General features: G+C 40.9%; 2 protein-coding genes across 2 annotated transcripts; both read right to left on the bottom strand.

The window, feature by feature from the left end:
• Positions 1–19: 19 nt before the first annotated feature.
• On the bottom strand, positions 20–5,483 carry LOC138813428 (olfactory receptor 7E24-like). Its single transcript, XM_070001851.1, has 2 exons — positions 5,464–5,483; positions 20–962 (listed from the first exon to the last, which is right to left on the bottom strand). The coding sequence occupies exon 2, from the start codon at positions 947–949 to the stop codon at positions 20–22; it is 930 nt and encodes a 309-aa protein (XP_069857952.1). The 5' UTR covers positions 950–962; positions 5,464–5,483.
• A 6,170-nt stretch (positions 5,484–11,653) lies between these two features.
• On the bottom strand, positions 11,654–17,024 carry LOC138813429 (olfactory receptor 7E24-like). The gene is made up of 2 exons (XM_070001852.1): positions 17,005–17,024; positions 11,654–12,596 (listed from the first exon to the last, which is right to left on the bottom strand). Exon 2 carries the CDS (start codon positions 12,581–12,583, stop codon positions 11,654–11,656), a length of 930 nt encoding a protein of 309 aa, XP_069857953.1. The 5' UTR covers positions 12,584–12,596; positions 17,005–17,024.
• Between the last annotated feature and the right edge of the window lie 3,342 nt (positions 17,025–20,366).

Here is a 20,366-nt window from a genome sequence, read left to right on the forward strand (position 1 = left end):
TGTGTGTGTGTGTTATGTTTTAGGCTGCCACTCTCACCAGTCTACGGAGGGCGCTCTTGATGTCCCTGTTCCTTAAACTATAGACAAAGGGGTTCAGCATAGGGGTGACTGTGGTGTACACTACAGAGGCCACCATCACTTTCCTTGGAGCATCTGAAAAAACTGAACTGCAGTACGCACCCAGGGCTGTCCCATAGAACAAGCACACAACTGAGAGGTGAGAGCCACAGGTGGAGAAGGCTTTATATTTCCCACTGGCTGATGGGACTCCAAGAATAGAAGATACAATGCGAGCATAAGAGTACAGGATCCCCAAGACTGGAAGACCACCAAAGACTGCAGCAAAGAGAAAGATGAATATATTTTTGGTGGAAGTATAATCACATGCAAGCTTAACTAGTTGAGGAGGCTCACAGAAGAAATTGGGAATTTCTATATTTGTACAGAAGGTAACTTGTGACACCATCAAGCAGTGTAGCACAGAGTCCAAAAGACTGAGGAACAATGACAGAAGGACCAACATACCACAGAGGCGGGGACTCATGATGATTGAGTAGTGGAGAGGGTGACAGATGGCCACCAAGCGGTCATAGGCCATCACTGCCAAAAGCAGACTGTCCAAGCAACAGAACATTACAAAAAAGGCCACTTGCATTAGGCAGCCAGCATAGCTGATGGATTTGCTATGAGTCCTGAGGTTCACCAGCATCTTGAGGACAGTGCTGCTGTTGAACCCAATGTCAGCCAAGGAGAGGTTGGAGAGGAAGAAGTACATGGGGGTGTGAAGATGGGGGTCAAAGCTGACGGCCAGGATGATGAGCAGATTTCCGAGCACGGTGATCAGGTACATTGATAGGAACAGGGCCAAGAGGATAGGCTGTAGTTCTGGATCCTCTGTCAGTCCCAGGAGGAGAAATTCCAAGATGCTTGTTAAGTTCTGTGACTCCATGTAGCTAGAACACCTTTGGAAAAAGGATATATCATTGGAATAAATAAAGTAGTATGCATGCCACCGATTTGCATTCATGCAAAATAAAAATGAATCTACTCAGACTTGACCATTGAAATGATAAACTTAAGTTTTAATTTTTCTCTTCCAGAGATTCATGTGGTAGGGGAGGCTGCATCTGTGGGATGCTTTTGTGGATTGTTTCAGAAATGGGAGTGCAGCTCATTGTTTCACAGCTTCTCCAGCATGCCTGAGACCCTGTGGCAAACCTCTAATACTTCATGGGAGGAAGGGAGGACGACTTGAAGAAGGTAGGGAGGAACAAATAAGGGAAGGAAGATAGACTGAAAGGAAGAAAGAGAAACAAGGAGGAAGTAAAAGAAGGGAAAGAGAGTAGAAAAGAAAGAAGAGAAGAAAGGAAGAAAAATGGAGGGAGAGAGGAAGGAAGATAGGAAAGGAAATAATTGAGGAAAGGAGGAAGAGGAGAATGGAAGGAAAGGAGAGAGGGGAAGAGTGAGACAGAGATGGAAGGAGATGGGAAGGAAGTACAGAGAAAAGAAAGGAGGAAGGGATGGAGAGAGGAATGGAAGAAGAAGACAGTAAAACTGGGTGGAGGTGAGGAAGGGAGTTGGAGAGGACTAAGGTTCCCCAGTCTCTATCTTCCTGGTCAGCGTGTGACATTTCCTCTTTCATATATGTTTACCTAGGTCCACTACTTTACAGATGAGATTTGTAGACACCAAAGGAAGGGCAAAATAAATGAACTTTAGTATAAACTTGCCTGCATGTGGGAACTCATCCTATTGATGCAAAGCAAACTAGAACAAGGATCTTTATATTATCTAGTATTCTCCATTCCAGCTGATTTTACAATTCCTTCTTTGTTGGGTTTCTATGCTATGTTCTTGCTTTTATGTCATTCCATTTACAGACCTCAGGGTAAAAAAAACACTTTGAGATAGTCAGTGTAAAAAACACAAGAAAACATCTGGTCTCTATCTTTGGAGGGAAACCATGGAGCAACAATGGTACCCACAAGACACTATACTGGAAATGAACTTTACAACTTCAGGGTGGGGGGTAAGAATCAGAGAGGTGGGGAAGGGAAGGGATAGTGGGAGATCAACAAGGGAGGGGGTAGCAATGCTCAATAAGAAATCTAACTGTAACCCCTCTGTAAAGCATCTTTACAATAAAATAAAATTTAAAAACTCTTGTTCAACAAAAAAAGAAATATTTTTTCCAAGCTGGATGCTGGTGATAGCTCAGACCTGTAATCCTTGCTACTCAGAGGCTAAGATCTGAGGTCAGCCCAGGTGGGAAAGGTTGTGAGACACGTATCTCCACTTAACTAACAGAAGATAAAAAGGAAGGAAGGAAAGAAGGAAGGAAGGAAGGAAGGAAGGAAGGAGATGGAAGGAGAAGGAAGGAAAGGAAGGAAGGAAAGGGAGCTATGGATCAAGAGGTAGAACACCAGCTTTGAGGGAAAAAAAGCTCAGGGACAGTGTCCTGAGATCAAGTCCTGATACTGCCACAAAAAAAAAGAATTGGGGTAAATGGCCTATTGGCAATGACAGCTACCTGCTTTATCTGTCCTTCTCTCCTGACATGGGTTAAGACCAGAGCATCTAGAAAAAAATAATGCCTATCTCTGGGACAAGGGACTTCCAGAAACTGCAGGGGAGGTAATTGATAAAATCTGCAGAAAAAAAAAGTTCAGAGAAAGGGCTGGGAAGGTGGCTCAGTGGTAGAGCGCTTGCCTTGCATGCCTGAGGCCCTGGGTTCAATTCCTCAGCACCACATAAGCAAAATAAAAAAGCCGGAAGTGGCGCTGTGGCTCAAGTGGTAGAGCACTAGCCTTAAGCTGAAGAGATGAGGGACAGCGCCCAGGTCCAGAGTTCAGGCCCCACGACCAGACCCCAAAACAAAAACAAAAACAAAACAAAAAAAAGTTCAGAGATAAACAGGTTAGAGGAAAACTATTCAAACAAGAGGAGAAAGTCACTAGGGTGCTCCTTCCAGAAAATAAATAAAGCATGGGGCATTTTTATTTTTATCTTTTTGTGCCAGACCTGCAGTTTGTACTCAAGGACTAGGTGCTGTACCTGACCTTTTGTTGCTCAAAGCTGGCATTCTACCACTTGAGCCACAGCTCCACTACTAGCTTTTTGGTGGTTAAATGGGATAAGAATATCACAGACTTTCCTGTCTAGGCTGGCTTTACTCTGCCATCCTCAGTACCATCCTCAGATCTCAGCCTCCTGAGTAGCTAGGATTATAGGCATGACCCACTAGTATGCCCCATTCTCACTGACTTCTATTGCAACAGCACCCCCACAAGACCAGTCTTGAGGAAACAGAGTGTCAGAGCAACTGCTAAGATCTCTGACCATGTCTGAACATCTGTGACTTTAGGCTATTTTACCTATGCGTACATTTCTGCCCCTGGTCCCCAATCATCCCATATAACCTTAGGTAAATATGCATACAGAAAGATGGCATGAAACTGGTGGAAATGTTATTTGCATATGGCCTGACTCTGCCATTAAATTAAATCTCCTATCTCTGACATTCAGAAAGTTAAAAAAAATAGCTGGAGGAAAGAATTTGACAAAACAACAAACAACAACAACAATGTCAATAAAATAATACAAATTAAACTCTCAGCAATCTAGGGAAACCTAAAAGTACAGATGATAACAGATAGTCATTGAAGGATATAACTTAATCTTGCCAATATATTAATAAAAACAATTTAAAGTTACAGCAATCTAAAACTTACAGTCCCAGATTATCTGAATCTACCAGTTTACTCACATACAGTCTCATCCACAGGTGACACAGGTCACAGAAACATTCAAAATGGAATCCTGGGACTTTGAGATCCAACCAAGGGACTTGTTCAATACTTCACTAAACTTCAGAAGTTTTACAGCACAAGACTAGATCTTGTACTCAAATCTCCTGGTGCGCATGTGTATTTATGCATATATAAATAAATATTTACATATACATATATATATATATGTGTGTGTATGTGTGTATCTTTGTTTCCTGTTGTCTGACTCAGATTAACACCCAACAGAGATCTCACAGGGATTGGCCTGGAATGAATCATGGGGTAAAGATGGCCCTGAGTAGTGGACTCAAACTCTAGGAGCAATGGGAAGACACACAGGTACTTTGAACTCTCCATTGTCAACACTTTCTGTGGCTCCACATGTAATACTGGCCATGCTTCCTGCAGGTGCTACAGCAAGGACACCCACAGAGCTCTTCCATGGTGTTGGAACCACTCAAAGGGAAAGACACAGAGGTCAGCATTGCCCAGGGCACAAGGAACAGAACTATCACATTTAATTGGTAGGAAAGTGCCCTGTGGGAGGTGTGGTGGGGTCTTGTTGCCTAGAATAAAACCTGACTGCATCTACAAATATATATATATATATATATATATATATATATATATATATATTTGTATATATATCAGAACAATAATAAAAATTACAAAGAATATATATATATATCAGAACAATAATAAAAATTACAAAGAATGTAGTTTTCAGCTGGTTACCTGTGGCTCATGCATGCGATTCTAACTGCTAAAGAGTTTGAGCTGAGGATCATGGTTCAAGGCCAGCCCAGGTAGTAAAGTCCATTAGACTCTTATCTGCAATTTGCCAGCAAAGAGATGGAATTGAAGCTGTGTCTCAAGTGGTAGAGTGCCAGCCTTGCATGCAAAAGCTCAGGGGCGAGTAAAGGGACAAAGAAACATACTCTTTACCTGACTTATGCACAGGAACTCCTCTGTATATAAACTTTAACCGCAGGGAGTCGCCTAGGCCTTAAAATCAAACCCCTTGTCCAGCAAACACTCTTTCTCTCTCCCTCCCCCCTCTCCCCTCCCCCCTCCTCCTTCTCTCTCTCTCTCTCTCTCTCTCTCTCTCTCTCTCTCTCTCTCTCTCTCTCTCTCTCACACACACACACACACACACACACACACACACATACACAAGTTTGATTCTCCTATCCTAAAATGTGTCAGAATGACAATGTACAAGATTTTCTAATCTTTATCGTGGAGAGAATGTGTAGGGATATAGATTTGTTTTCTTAATTTCCTGTTCCATAAAGAAAGGGAACTGAGAGTCTGGAAGCTCTAGGCAAAGGTTTATTACATCCTGGTTAATATCATCATCATCATCATCATCATCATCATCATCATCATCATCATCATGATTATTTTGGGGGGTGGGGGCATGATAGATCTCCTGCATCCTGCTCTGGTGGGAGACATTCTTTGATGACTTGCAACAAGTATGGAAGGCAAACAGAACAGTAATTGGACTTTTCCCACCATTGATGTAAGTCAGAACACAAATGTCCCAGGGCTGTGAGGTAAACTCTGCCTCCTGGTAACACTGCCATCCAGCCACCCCTGCTACACTCTCAGCATGGCGAACAAGCCAGGTCACTTCCACCCTTCCTCCATCCAGGTGTCCAGTAGCACTTACTGGGCTGCACTGGGTCTTTGCTGGGAGGAGACCAAAGAGCACTTAGTTGTTTTCTCCTCTGCTTTCTGTGAGATGCTCAGCTCAGTGTTCAGAGGTGGCAGGAAGGCAGGACCTCACAGGATTCCTCAGGTTCCGCTGATGAGCCTGGCAGAACACACTGCCACACAGACCATGGGCTACAAGGAACAAGTTGCAGGACAGGGATGCAGAATGGATTTTATAACCAGCTGACCTGGAAGCTCCATGCTCACAGCTGATCATTATTCAAATTGGTCCAAGAATTCTAATTGCTAAGGACTTGCTAATCCCAATGGAGCAGAAAAGGGAGAGAATTAATTGCTACGAAGGATCTGGCCTTCTTTACTTCAAGAGGAAGACAAATTGCCATCTGTTGATTTCTAAATTGCAGGGATTTTGTACACTTCAGTATATATATAAAATTTGTTTTGGAGCTTGAACTCAGCACCTGGGCACTGTCCTTGAACTTTCTTGCTCAACACTAGCACTTTATTGCTTGAGCTATAACTCTACTTCCAGCTTTTTGGGGTCTCACAGACATGAGTCTTACAGCCTTTCCTTCCTGTTCTGGCTTTGAATTACCAGGCTTAAAACTCAATCTCCTAAGTAACTAGGATTACAGGTGTTAACCACAGGCACCAGGCACTAATTTTATTCAATTAAAAAGTTATTATTGCTGGGCACCAGTGGCTCACTCCTGTCATCCTAGCTACTCAGGATGCTAAGATCTGAGGATTGTGGTTCAAAGCCATCCCAGGCAGAAACATTCATGAGACTCATCTCCAATAAACCACCAGAAAACCAGAAGTGGTGCTGTGACTCAAGTGGTAGAGCGCTCTCCTTGAGCTGAATAGTTGAGGGATAGCACCCACAACCAATTTTTAAAAAATAATTATTTTGACATTTAAAAATTTTATTCTTTATTATCTTTCAATAGTTGTACAAAGTGTTTTCAACTCACCATAACATCTATAAAAACAAATCACATTTTGTTAACTTTTTTTTACAAAGGAGTTTCAATTCCACAAGTCAGATTGTAAGTACAATCCATCCTAACCATGGTTACACCTTCCATCATTTTCCCCTGCATCTATCCTCATACCACCCACCCCCACCCTGAGTTATCTAGCTTCATGTTCATATATATACATTGAGCATTGTCATTGAATATTTCATTGTTTTTAATTTATTTTGTGTGACGTTCCTATGGCTTGCACTAAGGCACTGAGAGCTGTCCCTGGACTTTTTTGCTCAAGGCCAGTGCTCTACCACTAGAATCACCGCTCCACTACTGGCTTTTGGAGATGAGAGTCTCATAGGCTTTCCTGTGTGGCCTGGAGTTGAGCTGTGAGCCTCAGATCTCAGTCTCCTTGAGTAGTTAGGATTAAAGCTGTGAGCAACCAGGCTTGGAAATCTCTGTATACTTCAAGTGGGATATTTCAGAACCTGTTAAATCAGACATGGACTAAACACAATTGGTTCTATATTATGAACCAAATACAAGTTCCATTGTTTCCCACCTTCACAGTGTATAACTCAAAAAAGAATTTCAAATAATATTTTCTTCTTTGGCTCCTGGAAATGGAAATCACCTATGTCAGTAATGAATATTTTCCACTAGTTTGAACACTCTAGATTCTCCTTTATCTTCCAAGTCAATATGTGTATGTACAATACACTATTGGTTATTTTGAAACATGTATTAGGAAATTTGTTTAATAATGTGTGGATCTCACAGATATCTGTCTTCAAAATACAAACCAGGTGAGCTGAGGAATTCGCTCAATGGTATAGTGCTTGCTTGGCACATATAAACTCTGAGATGTAAAGGGAAGCAATGTTTTTTAAAACACCAACATTCTGTTTGGATAGAAGAGATGTCACAAAAATAAGCCAATACACGTATAGTCATGTGTTTCTTGGCAAAAATGGAAACATATGTTGTAGAGAAGACAAAGGTCTTTGCATAAAATATTAAGAAAACCAGATATTTACATGTAGAAGACTATAAGCAGATTTCCCCCTTTTTTTCTTTGGTAAAATTTTTAAGTAGTTGTGCCAAGGATTTGCCATTTAACAAAGCAGTTTATGAATAGTGTGTATCTTGATATTAATGGATTTCTTCCATCTCTTCCTCACCTACCCCTTCTCTTACTTTTCTTAATTTGTAGAATTCATGTTGGATTCTTGTGTGCATTCTCCCATTTCTCCTGTTTGCTTGTCTTCCTCCTTTCCCTTGACCCCACCTCACTGCTTTCAATACCTGATTCTTTGTGTTTGATTTTGCTCAAATTTGACTTTGCCTTTCTGAAGATGTGCACCATTTGCTCTTTGAATCTATCATATTTCACTGAACACATTTGAATACACTTGTATACTACACAACTTATTTACTTAGAAGTTTGTATGCTAAATCTAGGTTCTACATATAATGAAAAGCATGTATCTTTAAAAGCAGATTGTTCTATCTTATCCTAAACAAACCAAATCCTGGAAGCTGAAAGGTCTTAACTAATAATATTAAAATATAGAACCACTAGAAGAAAACAAGATAAACATTTTAAAGTATTGACATAGGTCATTAATTCTTAAATGAAAAAGCAGTTTTGCCAAAAATAGAAGCAAGAACTGTCAAATGAAACTACAGCAACTGAAAAGCTGCTACAGAACAAAATGATGATGATGATGATGATGATGATGATGATGATGATGATGATGATGATAAAAACATAACTAGTAGAATGAGACATAATTTTGGCTGATATTCATCTTGCAATTCTGTCACTCAAAAAATTAAAGAAAAAACAAATTATCAATAAATGGGCAATAGAACTGAACCTATGTTTGTCAAGTGAAGATATGCCAATGCCCAATAAATACACACTAAAAGGATATTGATAAAGAGCATCACCATGTCTGTTTGAATAAATCAGAACATAAATAGCAGGAAATCAGCTCTTCAGTATTACAAACAGCAAATATGTATCTACAGTCTGCTTGCACCATGCTATACTTTTCAGGAGACAGAAGGCTTGACATTGGAACCTTTTCCATAGGTAGTTATACCCCCTTTCTAGGATTTAGCTGTGTAAATTAAATCTCTAGCACAAAGAACAAGCACTCCATCTGACAAATGCACTTTTTGTGTGCCTGCATTGGGGCTGGAATTCAGGGCTTGTGTGTTGTCCCTGAGCTATTTTGCTCAATGCTGTCACTCTACCACTTGAATGATAGCTCCACTTCTGGTGGCTTTTTGGTGAACAATTGGAGATAAGACTCTTACAGAACTTTCCTGCCTGGGCTAGCTTCCAACTGTGATCCTCACATTTCCATCTTCTAAATAGCAATGATTACAGATAAGAACCACCAGTGCCTGAGGACTAAATGTACTTCTGACTTATTCTCCCTTAACTTTTTCATTCAAGGCTAGCACTCTACTACTTGAGCCACAGCTCTCCTTCCTGAGTTTGTGGTGGTTAATTGGAGATAAGGGTCTCATGGACTTCCCTGTTCAGGCTGGCTTTGAACTGTAAACCTCAATTCTCAGCGCCCTGTGAACTGGAATTGCAGAAGTGAGTGACCAGTGAGTGCTCTGGGCTACCTCTGATTTGTAATATACATATTCTTAGTTATAAGCATTTTTCTTTGCACTAATATTCCTGTATTACAGATGATCTGATAAACTATTTATTTATTTATTATTTTTAAGTAGTTGTATAAAGGGATGCAATTCAACACATCAGTTTATAAATACAATGCATCTTGATCAATGTCACCCTTTCCATCCTTCTCCTCCATCTCACCCCAAGCCACACATACCTGCAAGTTATCTAGCTTCATTTCTCTGTGTGTACATGGAGTATTGTTTCTGCCTTTGTCTTCTCCACCTCCCCTGAAACTCTATCACTCTAGTTACACTTCATACAAAATAGCAAAATCAGTCCTAAGATTAAAACAGAATCACAGAAGACCACATATGATCACACCTGTCCTAGGCAAAAATGAGCATTTCTAAAGGTATCGCAATACCTGACTTCAAGTTAGATAACAGAATTGTGGTGACAACAAAACTGTGGTGACAACAGAACTGTGGTGACAAATTAGCACTGTATTATCACAAAACCAGACAGGTACACCAATATGATGATGGGATGGGATGGGAATAAATGGAAGAAAATAGCCTAGAAATAAACCCACCCAGCTATAGCTAATGATGGACAATGGTGTCCCAAACCTACATCAGAATAACACCATCACAAGCATAAAATTCTAATGTAATACAAGAAGCATGAAATAAACAAAGATGTTAAGCTGTTTGCCTTTAAATTGCTCCACATTTCATTACATATATTGTGAGGTCTGTCCTCAGGCTTGCAGGTTGGAGTGGATTCTGGGTATTGAAGTTCATTCTTGGTGGAGTTGATTGATTTGGCTTAAGGTTGAGGAGTTATCCTAGCCTGCCTTGGATATCTTCTCAGAGATCCAAGACTGCAAATTGAGAACTCAAGTGTAGTACTTCTCAAAGGACAGATGGATGTGTGCTCAAGTTGTGCATATGTGTCACAAGACCAAGAAACCCAAAAATTATGGGTTATGCTGAATGACAGGGAAGTGTGGTTAAAAAGTGAGATCTATTAAGGCTTTTATGATTGATAATAGGGCTCATGCCTATAATCCTAGCTACTCAGAAGGCTTTTTTCTTAGGAGCATGGCTCAAAATGAGTGTGGGCAGAAAGGTTCATGAGACTTTTATCTCTAATTAACCAGAAAAAGCTGAAAGTGGAGCTATGACTCAAGTAGTAGACTGCTAGCCTTAAGCAAAAAGGTTAGGAAAAGTATCCAGACCCTGGGTTCAAACCCAAGGGCCAATACCCCTGTTTTCACTGTATTTGATGTTGGTATAATTTGTGGAGGGGAAGGGAAAAAACAAATTGTTTAAATAGGGATACAGGTGGACCCATTGCAACAATGAGAGGTACAAGATGTTACGTTGAAAAATGAACTTTGCAACTTTGTTGATGGTGGGGGAATGGGATGGCAGGGATGGTAAGGGGAAACAAAGGAGGAGGCAACAATGCTTGATAAGAAATGTACTCATAAGGGAGCTCTATATGATCCCACTTTTGGGCATTTACCCAAATGTTTACAAACAAGACCACACTAAAGCTACCAGCACAACTATATTTATTGCAGCATTATTTACTATAGCTAAGATATGGAACCAACCCAGATGCCCCTCAAGAGATGAATGGATCAAGAAAATGTGGTATATATACACAATGGAATTCTATGCCTGCATCAGAATGAATGATATTGTCCCATTTGTTAAGAAATGGAAAGGCTTGGAAAAAATTATATTAAGTGAAGTAAGCCAAGCCCAAAGAAACATAGGTACCATGGTTTCCCTTATTTGCAATATCTAGTATATGTATGAATGAAGCAGAAAAGGTCAGATAAGGTGATATTAGAAAAATGAACCCTTAGATATGTATTGAAATGTTTTTTTCTTTCATGCATTTGTTTCTGACGCAATTATAAGATTATTTCTTTGTTGCTTTGTATGTCCCTCCCCCACAGTATAACACCTGCTTTCACTATATTTTATGTCGGTATAATTTGTGGAGGAGAAGGGGAAAAACAAGTCATTTAAGGATAACTGTGGACCCATTACAACAATGAGAAGTACAAGTTGTCATGTCAAAAACGAACTTTACAACTTTGGTGCGGGGGGGGGGGGCGGAATTGGGTGGGGGGGCAGGGAGAGGCTGGGAAGGGATGTGAAGGGTGAACAAAGGAGGAGGCTGAAATGCTTGATGAGAAATGTACTCATTGTCTTGCCCATGTAATTGTAACCCCTCTGTACAGTATGTTCATAATAAAAAATAAAAATTTAAAAAAAGAAATGTACTCATTACCTTGCTCATGTAATTGTAACCCCTCTGTACAGTATTTTCACAATAAAAAAAACTTTAAAAAATTAAAAAGAATGCTGAGTGTGGTACTGTGAATCTGTCATCCTATCTCTGCAAGAGGAAGAGGGAGGAGGATCATTATTCAAGACCCATCCTAGGAAGTAGCAAGAACTTAAACAAGAAAAAACAGGGTTCCAGTTTTAAGTACTTGGTATTTTAGACATTCTTGATGCACCAACCCAAAAACATGACCCAAGTTATTAGGCTGTCATACTCACCAGCTTCTTAAATGCTCTCTTGATGTCCCTGTTCCTTAAACTGTAGACAAATGGGTTCAGCATGGGGGTGACCATGGTGTACATCACCGAGGCCACCATCACTTTCCTGTTGGCATCAGAAATAATTGAGCTGCAATATGCCCCAATGGCTGTTCCATAAAACAAGCACACAACTGAGAGGTGAGAGCCACAGGTGGAGAAGGCTTTGTATTTCCCACTGGCTGATGGGATTCCAAGAATAGAGGAAACAATGCGAGCATAAGAGTACAGTATCCCGGAGACCGGAAGCCCACCAAAGACTATAGCAAAGAGAAAGATGAAGATGTTTTTAGTGGAAGTATAATCACAGGAAAGCTTAAGGAGTTGAGGAGTGTTGCAGAAGAAACTAGGAATTTCTACATCTGTACAGAAGTTAAATTGTGACACCATCAAGCATTGAGCCAAGGAATCTAAAAGGCCAATGAACAATAACAGCAGCAACAAGGAGACACAGAGGCGAGGGTTCATGATAAGTGTGTAGTGCAGAGGGTGACAGATCGCCACCAAGCGGTCATAGGCCATCACTGCTAAGAGCAGACTGTCCAAGCATCCAAACCAAATAAAAAGGGCCACCTGTGTTAGGCAGCCAGCATAGCTGATGGATTTGAGGTGTGTCCAGAGGTTTGTCAGCATCTTGGGGATGGTGCTGCTGCTGAAGCCAATGTCAGCCAAGGAGAGGATGGAGAGGAAGAAGTACATGGGGGTGTGGAGGTGGGGATCAAACCGGATGGCCAGGATGATGATCAGATTTCCAAGCACGGTGATCAAGTACATGGACAGGAACAGACCAAAGAGGACAGACTGTAGTTCTGGATCATCTGTCAGTCCCAGGAAGAGAATTTCTAAGACCCTTGTTAAATTTTTTGTCTCCATGTAGCTAGGACACCTTTTGAAAAAAAGGATAGATTATTGGAATCAATAAAGAAATATACATACCACCAGCTATTTATCTGTATTTTACATTCATGCAACTAAGAAAAAAAATCTCATTGGACTTGTGTATTGAAATGATCAGAATGAAGCCTAATTGTTCCTTCTGGATGTTCATGTGGAGAGGCAGCTGCATCTGTGGGTTGATTTTGTGGACTCTTTCAGAATAAAAGTATAGTTCAGAGGTATACAGTTTGTCTGGTATTCCTGAGACCCTGGACAAACCTCTAGTACTACATGGAAGAAAGGACAAGAAGAAGGGATAGAGGAGGAACAAAAAAAGGGAATAAAGGAAGAAATGGAAAGAAGGCAAAAGGGAAGGGAAGGTAGAAGGGAGGAAAGAGGAAGAAAAGGAAGGAATCGAAGGAGAGAAATAGGAAGAAAAGAAGAGAGGGAGGGAGAAAGGAAGGAAAAGGGATGAAAAAAGGGCAGAAGGAAGGAGCATAAAATAGGTGGAAAGGAGAAAGGGAAGGAATGAAGGGAAAGGAGGAAAGAGTGAAGGAAGAAGGTAGGAAAGGAGGGAGGAAAGTAAGAAAGGAGAGGAGAAAGAGAAACAAAGGAAGTCTAGAGGGTTAGAAGGAATAAGGGAGGGAAGAATGGAAAAGAAGGTGGAAGGACAAATCAAAGAGGGAGGGAAGCAAGGAGGAGGGAAGGAAAGGAAGAAAGGAAGGAATGGAAAAAGAGGAAGTAGGAAGGAAGAAAGGAGGGAGGGAAAATGGTGGAAGGTAAAAAAGAAAGAAAAGGGAGGGAGAGAAAGAGGAAGGAAAGAATGAAGGAAGAGTATCTCCCACATATGTGAGAAGATACAATGAACAGGGAATATCAGGATCTCAAATGCTTAGTGCAAAGGACTATATATAATGAAGCATATTAACACAAACTCCAATATTTGGAAAAAAAGAGGCTCTAATTAGACCCTGTATACAGTTTGTTCATTTTCTTTATTGTTGTTTTTCCATGGCTTCCCTCATTTGCAATAATTAATATATGTCTAGAATAATTTTATCAGATGATCAGAAAAGCTCAAAAGCTATGTACATTAGACCATATAAGATGATGCTAAGCAAAATGAACCCCAAGATATGGACACAAGTGGTTCTTCTTTGTTGTTGTTATTTTTAATGTACTATGTGATTGTTTTGTTTCCTTTGTATGTTCTTCCCCCATGGTATATCTTCTGTTGGCACTGTACTTGATAATGGTACCCTGCAACTTGTATATACATTTGTCCAATTTGGGGAGGGGAAGGGGAAAAACAAAATGCAGAAACAAGGACACAGGATGACCCATTGCAATATGGATACCTACAAGACACTATGTCAGAAATGAATTTTAGAGCTGGGAAGGTGGCTCAGTGGTAAAGCACTTGCCTTGCATGCATGAGGCCCTGGGTTCTATTCCTCAGCACCACATAAGCAAAAAAATGCTGAAAGTAGCGCTGTGGCTCAAGTGGTAGAGCGTTAGCCTTGAGCTGAAGAGCTGAGGGACAGTGCCCAGGCCCAGAGTTCAGGCCCCATGACAGGACCCCCCCCAAAAAAAGAAATGAGCTTTAAAACTTTTGGGGGTGGAGGGATGGTAAGGATAGTGGGAGAAAAACAAAAGAGGGAGTAACAATTCTCGACAAGAAATGTACTCATTACCTTACTCGTGTAACTGTAACCCCTCAGTACATCATTTTTACAATAAAATAAAAATTCAAAAACAGAATGAAGGAAGAAAGAAGAAAGAGAAGGAAGGAAGGAAAGAAGGGAGGGGAGGAAAAGAGGGAGAGAGGGAGGAAGGAAAAAAGGAAGAAAAGAGGAAGGGAGGAAGAAAAGAATGGCAAGGGAAAAGAGAAAAAGTAGGAAGGGAAAGAGGGGAGAGAGTGGAAGGAAAGGGGGAAAAGGAGAAAGAGAAGGAAAGGAAAGGAAAGAGAGGGAGAATGCAACAGAAGAAGAGGAAGAAAGAGAGCAAAGGAGAAAGAAGATGCAGGAAGGGAGAAAGAGGAGGGAGGGGGGAGGCATGGAAAGTGGGTGGAGATGAGGAAGGGCCTTGCAGAGGACTGTGCTTCCTCAACCTGTCTTCCTGGAAAGCATATGACTTTACAACTTTACAACTTTGGCGCTGAGGGGAAGGCGGGGGAGGGTGGTGGTGGGGTAGATAGGGAGATGGGAAGGGGAAACAAAGGAGGAGGCAACAATGCTTGATAAGAAATGTACTCATTATCTTGCTCATGTAATTGTAACCCCTCTGTATGGTATTTTCACAATAAAAGAAAATGAAAAAAATAAAAAGAAATATGTTTTTCCAAGCTGAATGCTGATGGGGATTGTGCCTGTAATGCTTGCTACTTAGGAGGGTGAGATCTGAGGATGGTGGTTTGAAGTCAGAGCAAGCAGAAAAGACTGTGAGACTTGTATCTCCAGTAAATCAACAAGAGAAGAAGGCAAAAGGATGAAACAATAAAAGATAAGGAAGAAAGAAAGGCAGGAAGGGAGGCAGGAAGGAAGGAAGGAAGAAAGAAGGAAGGAAGGAAGCAATGAAGGAATGGAGGGCAAGGGAGAAAGATAGAGGAGCTGTGGATAAAGTGGTAAGGCCAAAGAATGAAACAATGAAAGGGAAGGAAGGAAGGAAAGAAGGAAGGCAGGAAGGCAGGAAGGAAGGAAGGAAGGCAGGCAGGAAGGAAGGAAGGAAGGAAGGAAGAAAGGCAGGAAGGAAGGAAGGAAGGAAGGAACAGAGGGAGAAGGAGAGAGGTGGAGGAGCTGTGGATAAAGTGGAAAAATGCCAGCTTTGAGCCAAAAAGCTCAGAGACAAAGCCCTAAGATTAAGCCCCAATAGTGGCACAAAAAATAATTAGGGCAAAGGTTTTGTATATTTAAAAAAATATTTTCTGTTGTCTGATTCAGAATAACACCCAACAGAGATCCCTCAGAGATGAGCAACAGGATGAAATCATAGGGTGAAAATCTCCACGAGCAGCAGAGGAAAAATCTAGGGGCAAAGGGAAGAGACATACATGCTCTGAATTATCCCAGTGCTAACACCTTCTGTGGCTCCACCTGTAATACCAGCCATGCCTCCTGCAGCTGCTACAGCAAGGACACCCACAGATCTCCTCTGTGGTGTAAGAAACACCGAAAGGGAAAGACACAGGGATAAGCCTGGCCCAGGGAAACAGGCACAGAAATAACACATTGGATCTGTAGGAAAGAGACAGGCACCCGATGAAAATCGGTCCTTGCTGTTGACATTCACACGTGCTGCTTCTACTCAATATCAGAACAATAATAAAAATTACAAAAAAAATCAATTCTCAGCTAGCCATCAGTGGATCATGCATGTGATTGTAGCTACAAAAGAGGCTGATGTGAGGATCATGGTTCAAAGCTAGATCAGGGGTGGGAGGGGGAATGGGATGGGAAGGGATGGGAAAGGGAAACAAAGGAGGAAGCAACAATGCTTGATAAGAAATGTACTCATTACCTTGCCCATGTAAGTGTAACCCCTCTGTACAGTATTTTCACAATAATAATTAAAAAAAGATAAAAGCTAGACCAGGTAGGAAAGTCCCTGAGACTCTTCTCTGCTAGCCAGCAAAGAGCTGGATTTGGGGCTATGGCTCAAGTGGCAGAGTGCCAGCCTTGAATGAAAAAAGTCAGGGATATGAGAAAGGATGACACTGTCAAAAAAAAACCATACTCATTACCTGATTATGAAACTTAACTACCACTAAACATAATTTTTATAATGACCAAAAAATATATTTTATAAAAATCTCAGTGACAGCTCCTAGGATCAGCATACTCTCTCTCTCTCTCTCTCTCTCTCTCTCTCTCTCTCTCTCTCTCTCTCTCTCTCTCTCTCTCTCTCTCTCTCTCTCTCTCTCTCTCTCTCTTTCTTTCTCTCTTTCTCTCTCATACACATACTTGATTCTCCTATCTTAAAATGTGTCAAAATGATAGTGTGTGTGTGTGCGTTTTGTTTTCTTTATCATGGAGAAAGGAGCAATGACACAGATTTATCATTTTAATTGCCACTCCATGAAGAAAGTGAACGGAGAATCCTGGACTTGGAAGTGCTAGGTAAAGGTTTATTACATCATGGTTAAGGTCATCATCATCATCACAGTTATTTTGGAGGTTGGGGACATGACAGAGCTTCTGAATCCTACTCTGGTGGGAGAGATTCTTTGATAACTTGGAACAAGTATGGAAGGCAAACAGAAGCAGTAATTGGAGTCCTCACACCATTACTGTAAGTCAAAATATTAACATCCTAGGCCTGTGAGATAAACCCTGCCTCCAGGTACCCCTCCCATCCAGCTACCCCAGCTATGCTCTCAGCATGGTCATCCCTCTTCCATCCATGGGTCAAGTAGCACTTACTGGGCTGCACTGGGTCTTTGCTGGGATGAGACCAAAGAACACTGTTATTTTCTGCCCTGTTTTCTGTGAGATGCTCAGTTCAGTTCTCAGGTCTGGCAGGAAGACAGGACTACATGGGAGTCCTTTTATTCTGCTGATGAGCCTGGCAGAAGAACACACTGCCACAAAGAACACGAGCTACAAGGAGCCAGTTGCAGGGCAGAGATGGAGAATGGGTTCTTATACCCAGCTCACGTGGAAGCTCAATGTTCAGATCTGCTCCTTATTCAAGTTGATCCATGGATCTTAATTGCTAAGGACTTGCTAATCCCAATGGAGCAAGAATGGGAAAGAAAATAATTGCTAGGAAAGATCTGGCCCTCTTTACCTCAAGAGTAAACCAAATTGCCCTCTGTTGATTTCTAAGTTGTGGGTATTTTATAAAATTCAGACACTAAACATTTTTTTTAATTTGACGGTGTTCTGGGACTTGAACCCAGGGCCTGGGCATTGTCTCTGAGCACTCTTGCTCAACACTAACACTTTAACATTTGAGCCACAATTCCACTTCTAACATTTTGTGGTCTCACAGATACAAGGGTCTCACAGACTTTCCTTCCTGTTCTGCCTTTGAACTACCAGCCTCAAATCTCAGGCTACTGAGGAACTAGGTGTTCACAAGGTGTGAACCACTGACACCAGGCACTAATTTTGTTCAATTAAAAAGTTATTATTTGGGGCTGAGAAGGTGGCCGGTGGTAGAGTGTTTGCCTTGCATGCATGAGGCCCTGGGTTTGATCCCTCAGCAGCACATAAGCAGAGAAAGCAGAAGTGGCACTGTGGCGCAAGTGGTAGAGCACTAGCTTTGAGCTGAAGAGGTGAGGGACAGCGCCCAGGCCCAGAGTTCAAGCCCCACGACTGACCGAAAAAAAATTATTATTTTGAAATTTAAAAATTTTGTCTTTCATAATCTTTCAGTAGTTGCACAAGCAATTTCAACTCACCATGACATCTATAAAAACAATGAATATTTTGTTAACTTTTTTAATGTCACTTGTGAGGCTTGAAGTCTGGACCTGGGCACTGTCCCTCAGGTCTTCAGTCCAAGGTGAGGGCTCTACCACTTAAGCCATAACTGCACTTCTGATTTTCTGGTAGTTAATTGGAGATAAGGGTCTCACGGACTTTCCAGCCCATTCTGGCTTTGAACCATGATCCTCACATCTCAGACTCCTGAGCAGCTAGGATTACAGGCATAAACCACCAACACCTGGCTAGCATTTTTATTTTATTGTACAAAGGAGTTTTAATTCTGTAATTCAGATTATAAGCACAATCCTTCCTAACCATCAATCACCCCAACATCTAACTGCATACTACCCACCCCCACCCTGTTACACCTAGTTCCATTGTAATGGAACATTACAATTGAGCATTGTCATTGAACATTTCATTATTTTATATTTATTTTTTAGTGAAGGCTCTGTGGCTTGCACAAAAGGCACTGAGAACTATCCCTGGATGTTTTTGCTCAAGGCCAGTGTTCTACCACTGGAGCCACAGTCCATTTTTTTGTTGACTACTTAGAGATAATAGCCTCACAGACTTTCCTACCTGGTCTGTGGGCTTCAGATCTCAGTCTCCTGAGTAGCTAGGATTACAGCTGTGAGCAATCAGGCCTGGAAATCTCTGTACATTTTAAGGGGGATATTACACAAACTGTTAATTCAGACATGGACTATACCATTTGTTCTATATTATGAATCAAATACAAGTTCCATTGTTTTCCTCCTTTACAATGTATAACTAAAGAAGAACTTCAAATATTTTCTTCTTTGGCTCCTATAAATGGAAAAAACCTATGTCAGTAATGGAAGCTTTCCTTTAGTTTGAACAGTCTATATTTCCTTTATCTTCCAAGTTAATGTGTGTTTGCACAGTACACTATTAATAATTTTGAAACACCTTTTAGGACATATTATTTTTTTTTAAATATGGGTTAGGTGGAATGTATCTATAATCCCATCTCTGCATGAAACAGAGGTAGGAAGATCATTATTTATGACTCGTCCTGAGAAAAAGCAAGAACTAATCTAAGAAAAGCAAAGCAAAAGGAGAATTGAGACAGGGCTCTAGGAAAGCTCTGGAGTTTTAGGCCAAGTACCGTTTCCTCACAAAGGAAGGGAGAAAAGAAAAAAGACAGGAAAGAAGGAACAAGGAAGGAAGGAAGGAAGGAAAGAAGGAAGGAAGGAAGGAAGGAAGGAAGGAAGGAAGGAAGGAAGGAAGGAGGAAAGGAAGGAGGAAATGAAGGAAAGAAGGAAGGAAGGAGGGAGGGAAGGATGGAGGGAGGGAGGGAGGGAGGGAGAGAGGGAGGGAGGGAGTGAAGAAAAGAGAATAAGCTTCCACCAGAAAATGGCATGGTAGTTTTTTCTCTTTGGAAAATTAAATAAGGAAAAAGGTAAATCTATAGCACAATAATATATAGCCACATAGTAAGTACAAATAGGCTACTATATAGCTTACAATGGAGAAGGAAACTGAGAGGTACCACAATGATAACTTGTTTTCTGAACACATACGGCCTTCTTCAGTCACACAAGTTCACAAGATACCTTCATTCCTCAAGTGGCCATTTATTGATCAAGATAGGAAAATAGCACAAAAAATTATCTTCATAAAGACATTGCTCTGTAGATCTTTCAATTGGTAATAGTTGAAAGATGAAAGTTATAACCAAAAAGACACAGTAACCTAGAATCATCAATGAGAAAAAGCAACCACACCACTCACTAAGAGGCATAAGGAGATAAATAAATGTTGATGGTCACTATCTACTAGTCAAAGAATGATAAAAGACTGAATGGGGGAAAACAGAACTTTTCTAATTTGCAAACCACAATGTGATAGGGAAAGGTTTTGGATCAGGAAAGGAAAAAATAAAAAGCATAAAGTACAGAAAAGAAGTGTTCTGGGAGGAAAAATAATCTTGAGCAGAAAACTCTGGTTGAACTAATGGTTCATCTTCTATTCCTAGTTACTCAAATGAATGAAATAAAGATGATTTACTTCAAAGCCAATCCACATAGAAAAGAAAAGAAGGAAAGAAAAGAAATAACAATAGAAAGAAAAAGAAGAGGAGGAAAGAAGGAAGGAAGGAAGGAAGGAAGGAAGGAAGGAAGGAAGGAAGGAAGGAAGGAAGGAAGGAGAGGAAAAGGGAAAAGAGGAGGCTGGTAGCATCTGGTGACACCAAATAAAGGGAGGAACAGGAAAAGATGGGGTCTCAACATTCTCTTTGTGGTCATGCCTCCAATGACTTAACTTCCTCTTTTTTAAAAATTATTGTGAAAATGCCATACAGAGGGGTTACAATTACATGGGCAAGA

The sequence above is a fragment of the Dipodomys merriami genome, unplaced genomic scaffold (assembly GCF_024711535.1).
Source record: "Dipodomys merriami isolate MVZ:Mamm:240054 unplaced genomic scaffold, mDipMer1.0.p SCAF_6, whole genome shotgun sequence".
Classification (NCBI taxonomy): Eukaryota; Metazoa; Chordata; class Mammalia; order Rodentia; family Heteromyidae; genus Dipodomys; species Dipodomys merriami.

Coding starts and splice junctions, on each gene's coding strand:
- LOC138813428 (XM_070001851.1), bottom strand. CDS start 949: ATGGAGTCACAGAACTTAACAAGCATCTTGGAATTTCTCCTCCTGGGA.
- LOC138813429 (XM_070001852.1), bottom strand. CDS start 12,583: ATGGAGACAAAAAATTTAACAAGGGTCTTAGAAATTCTCTTCCTGGGA.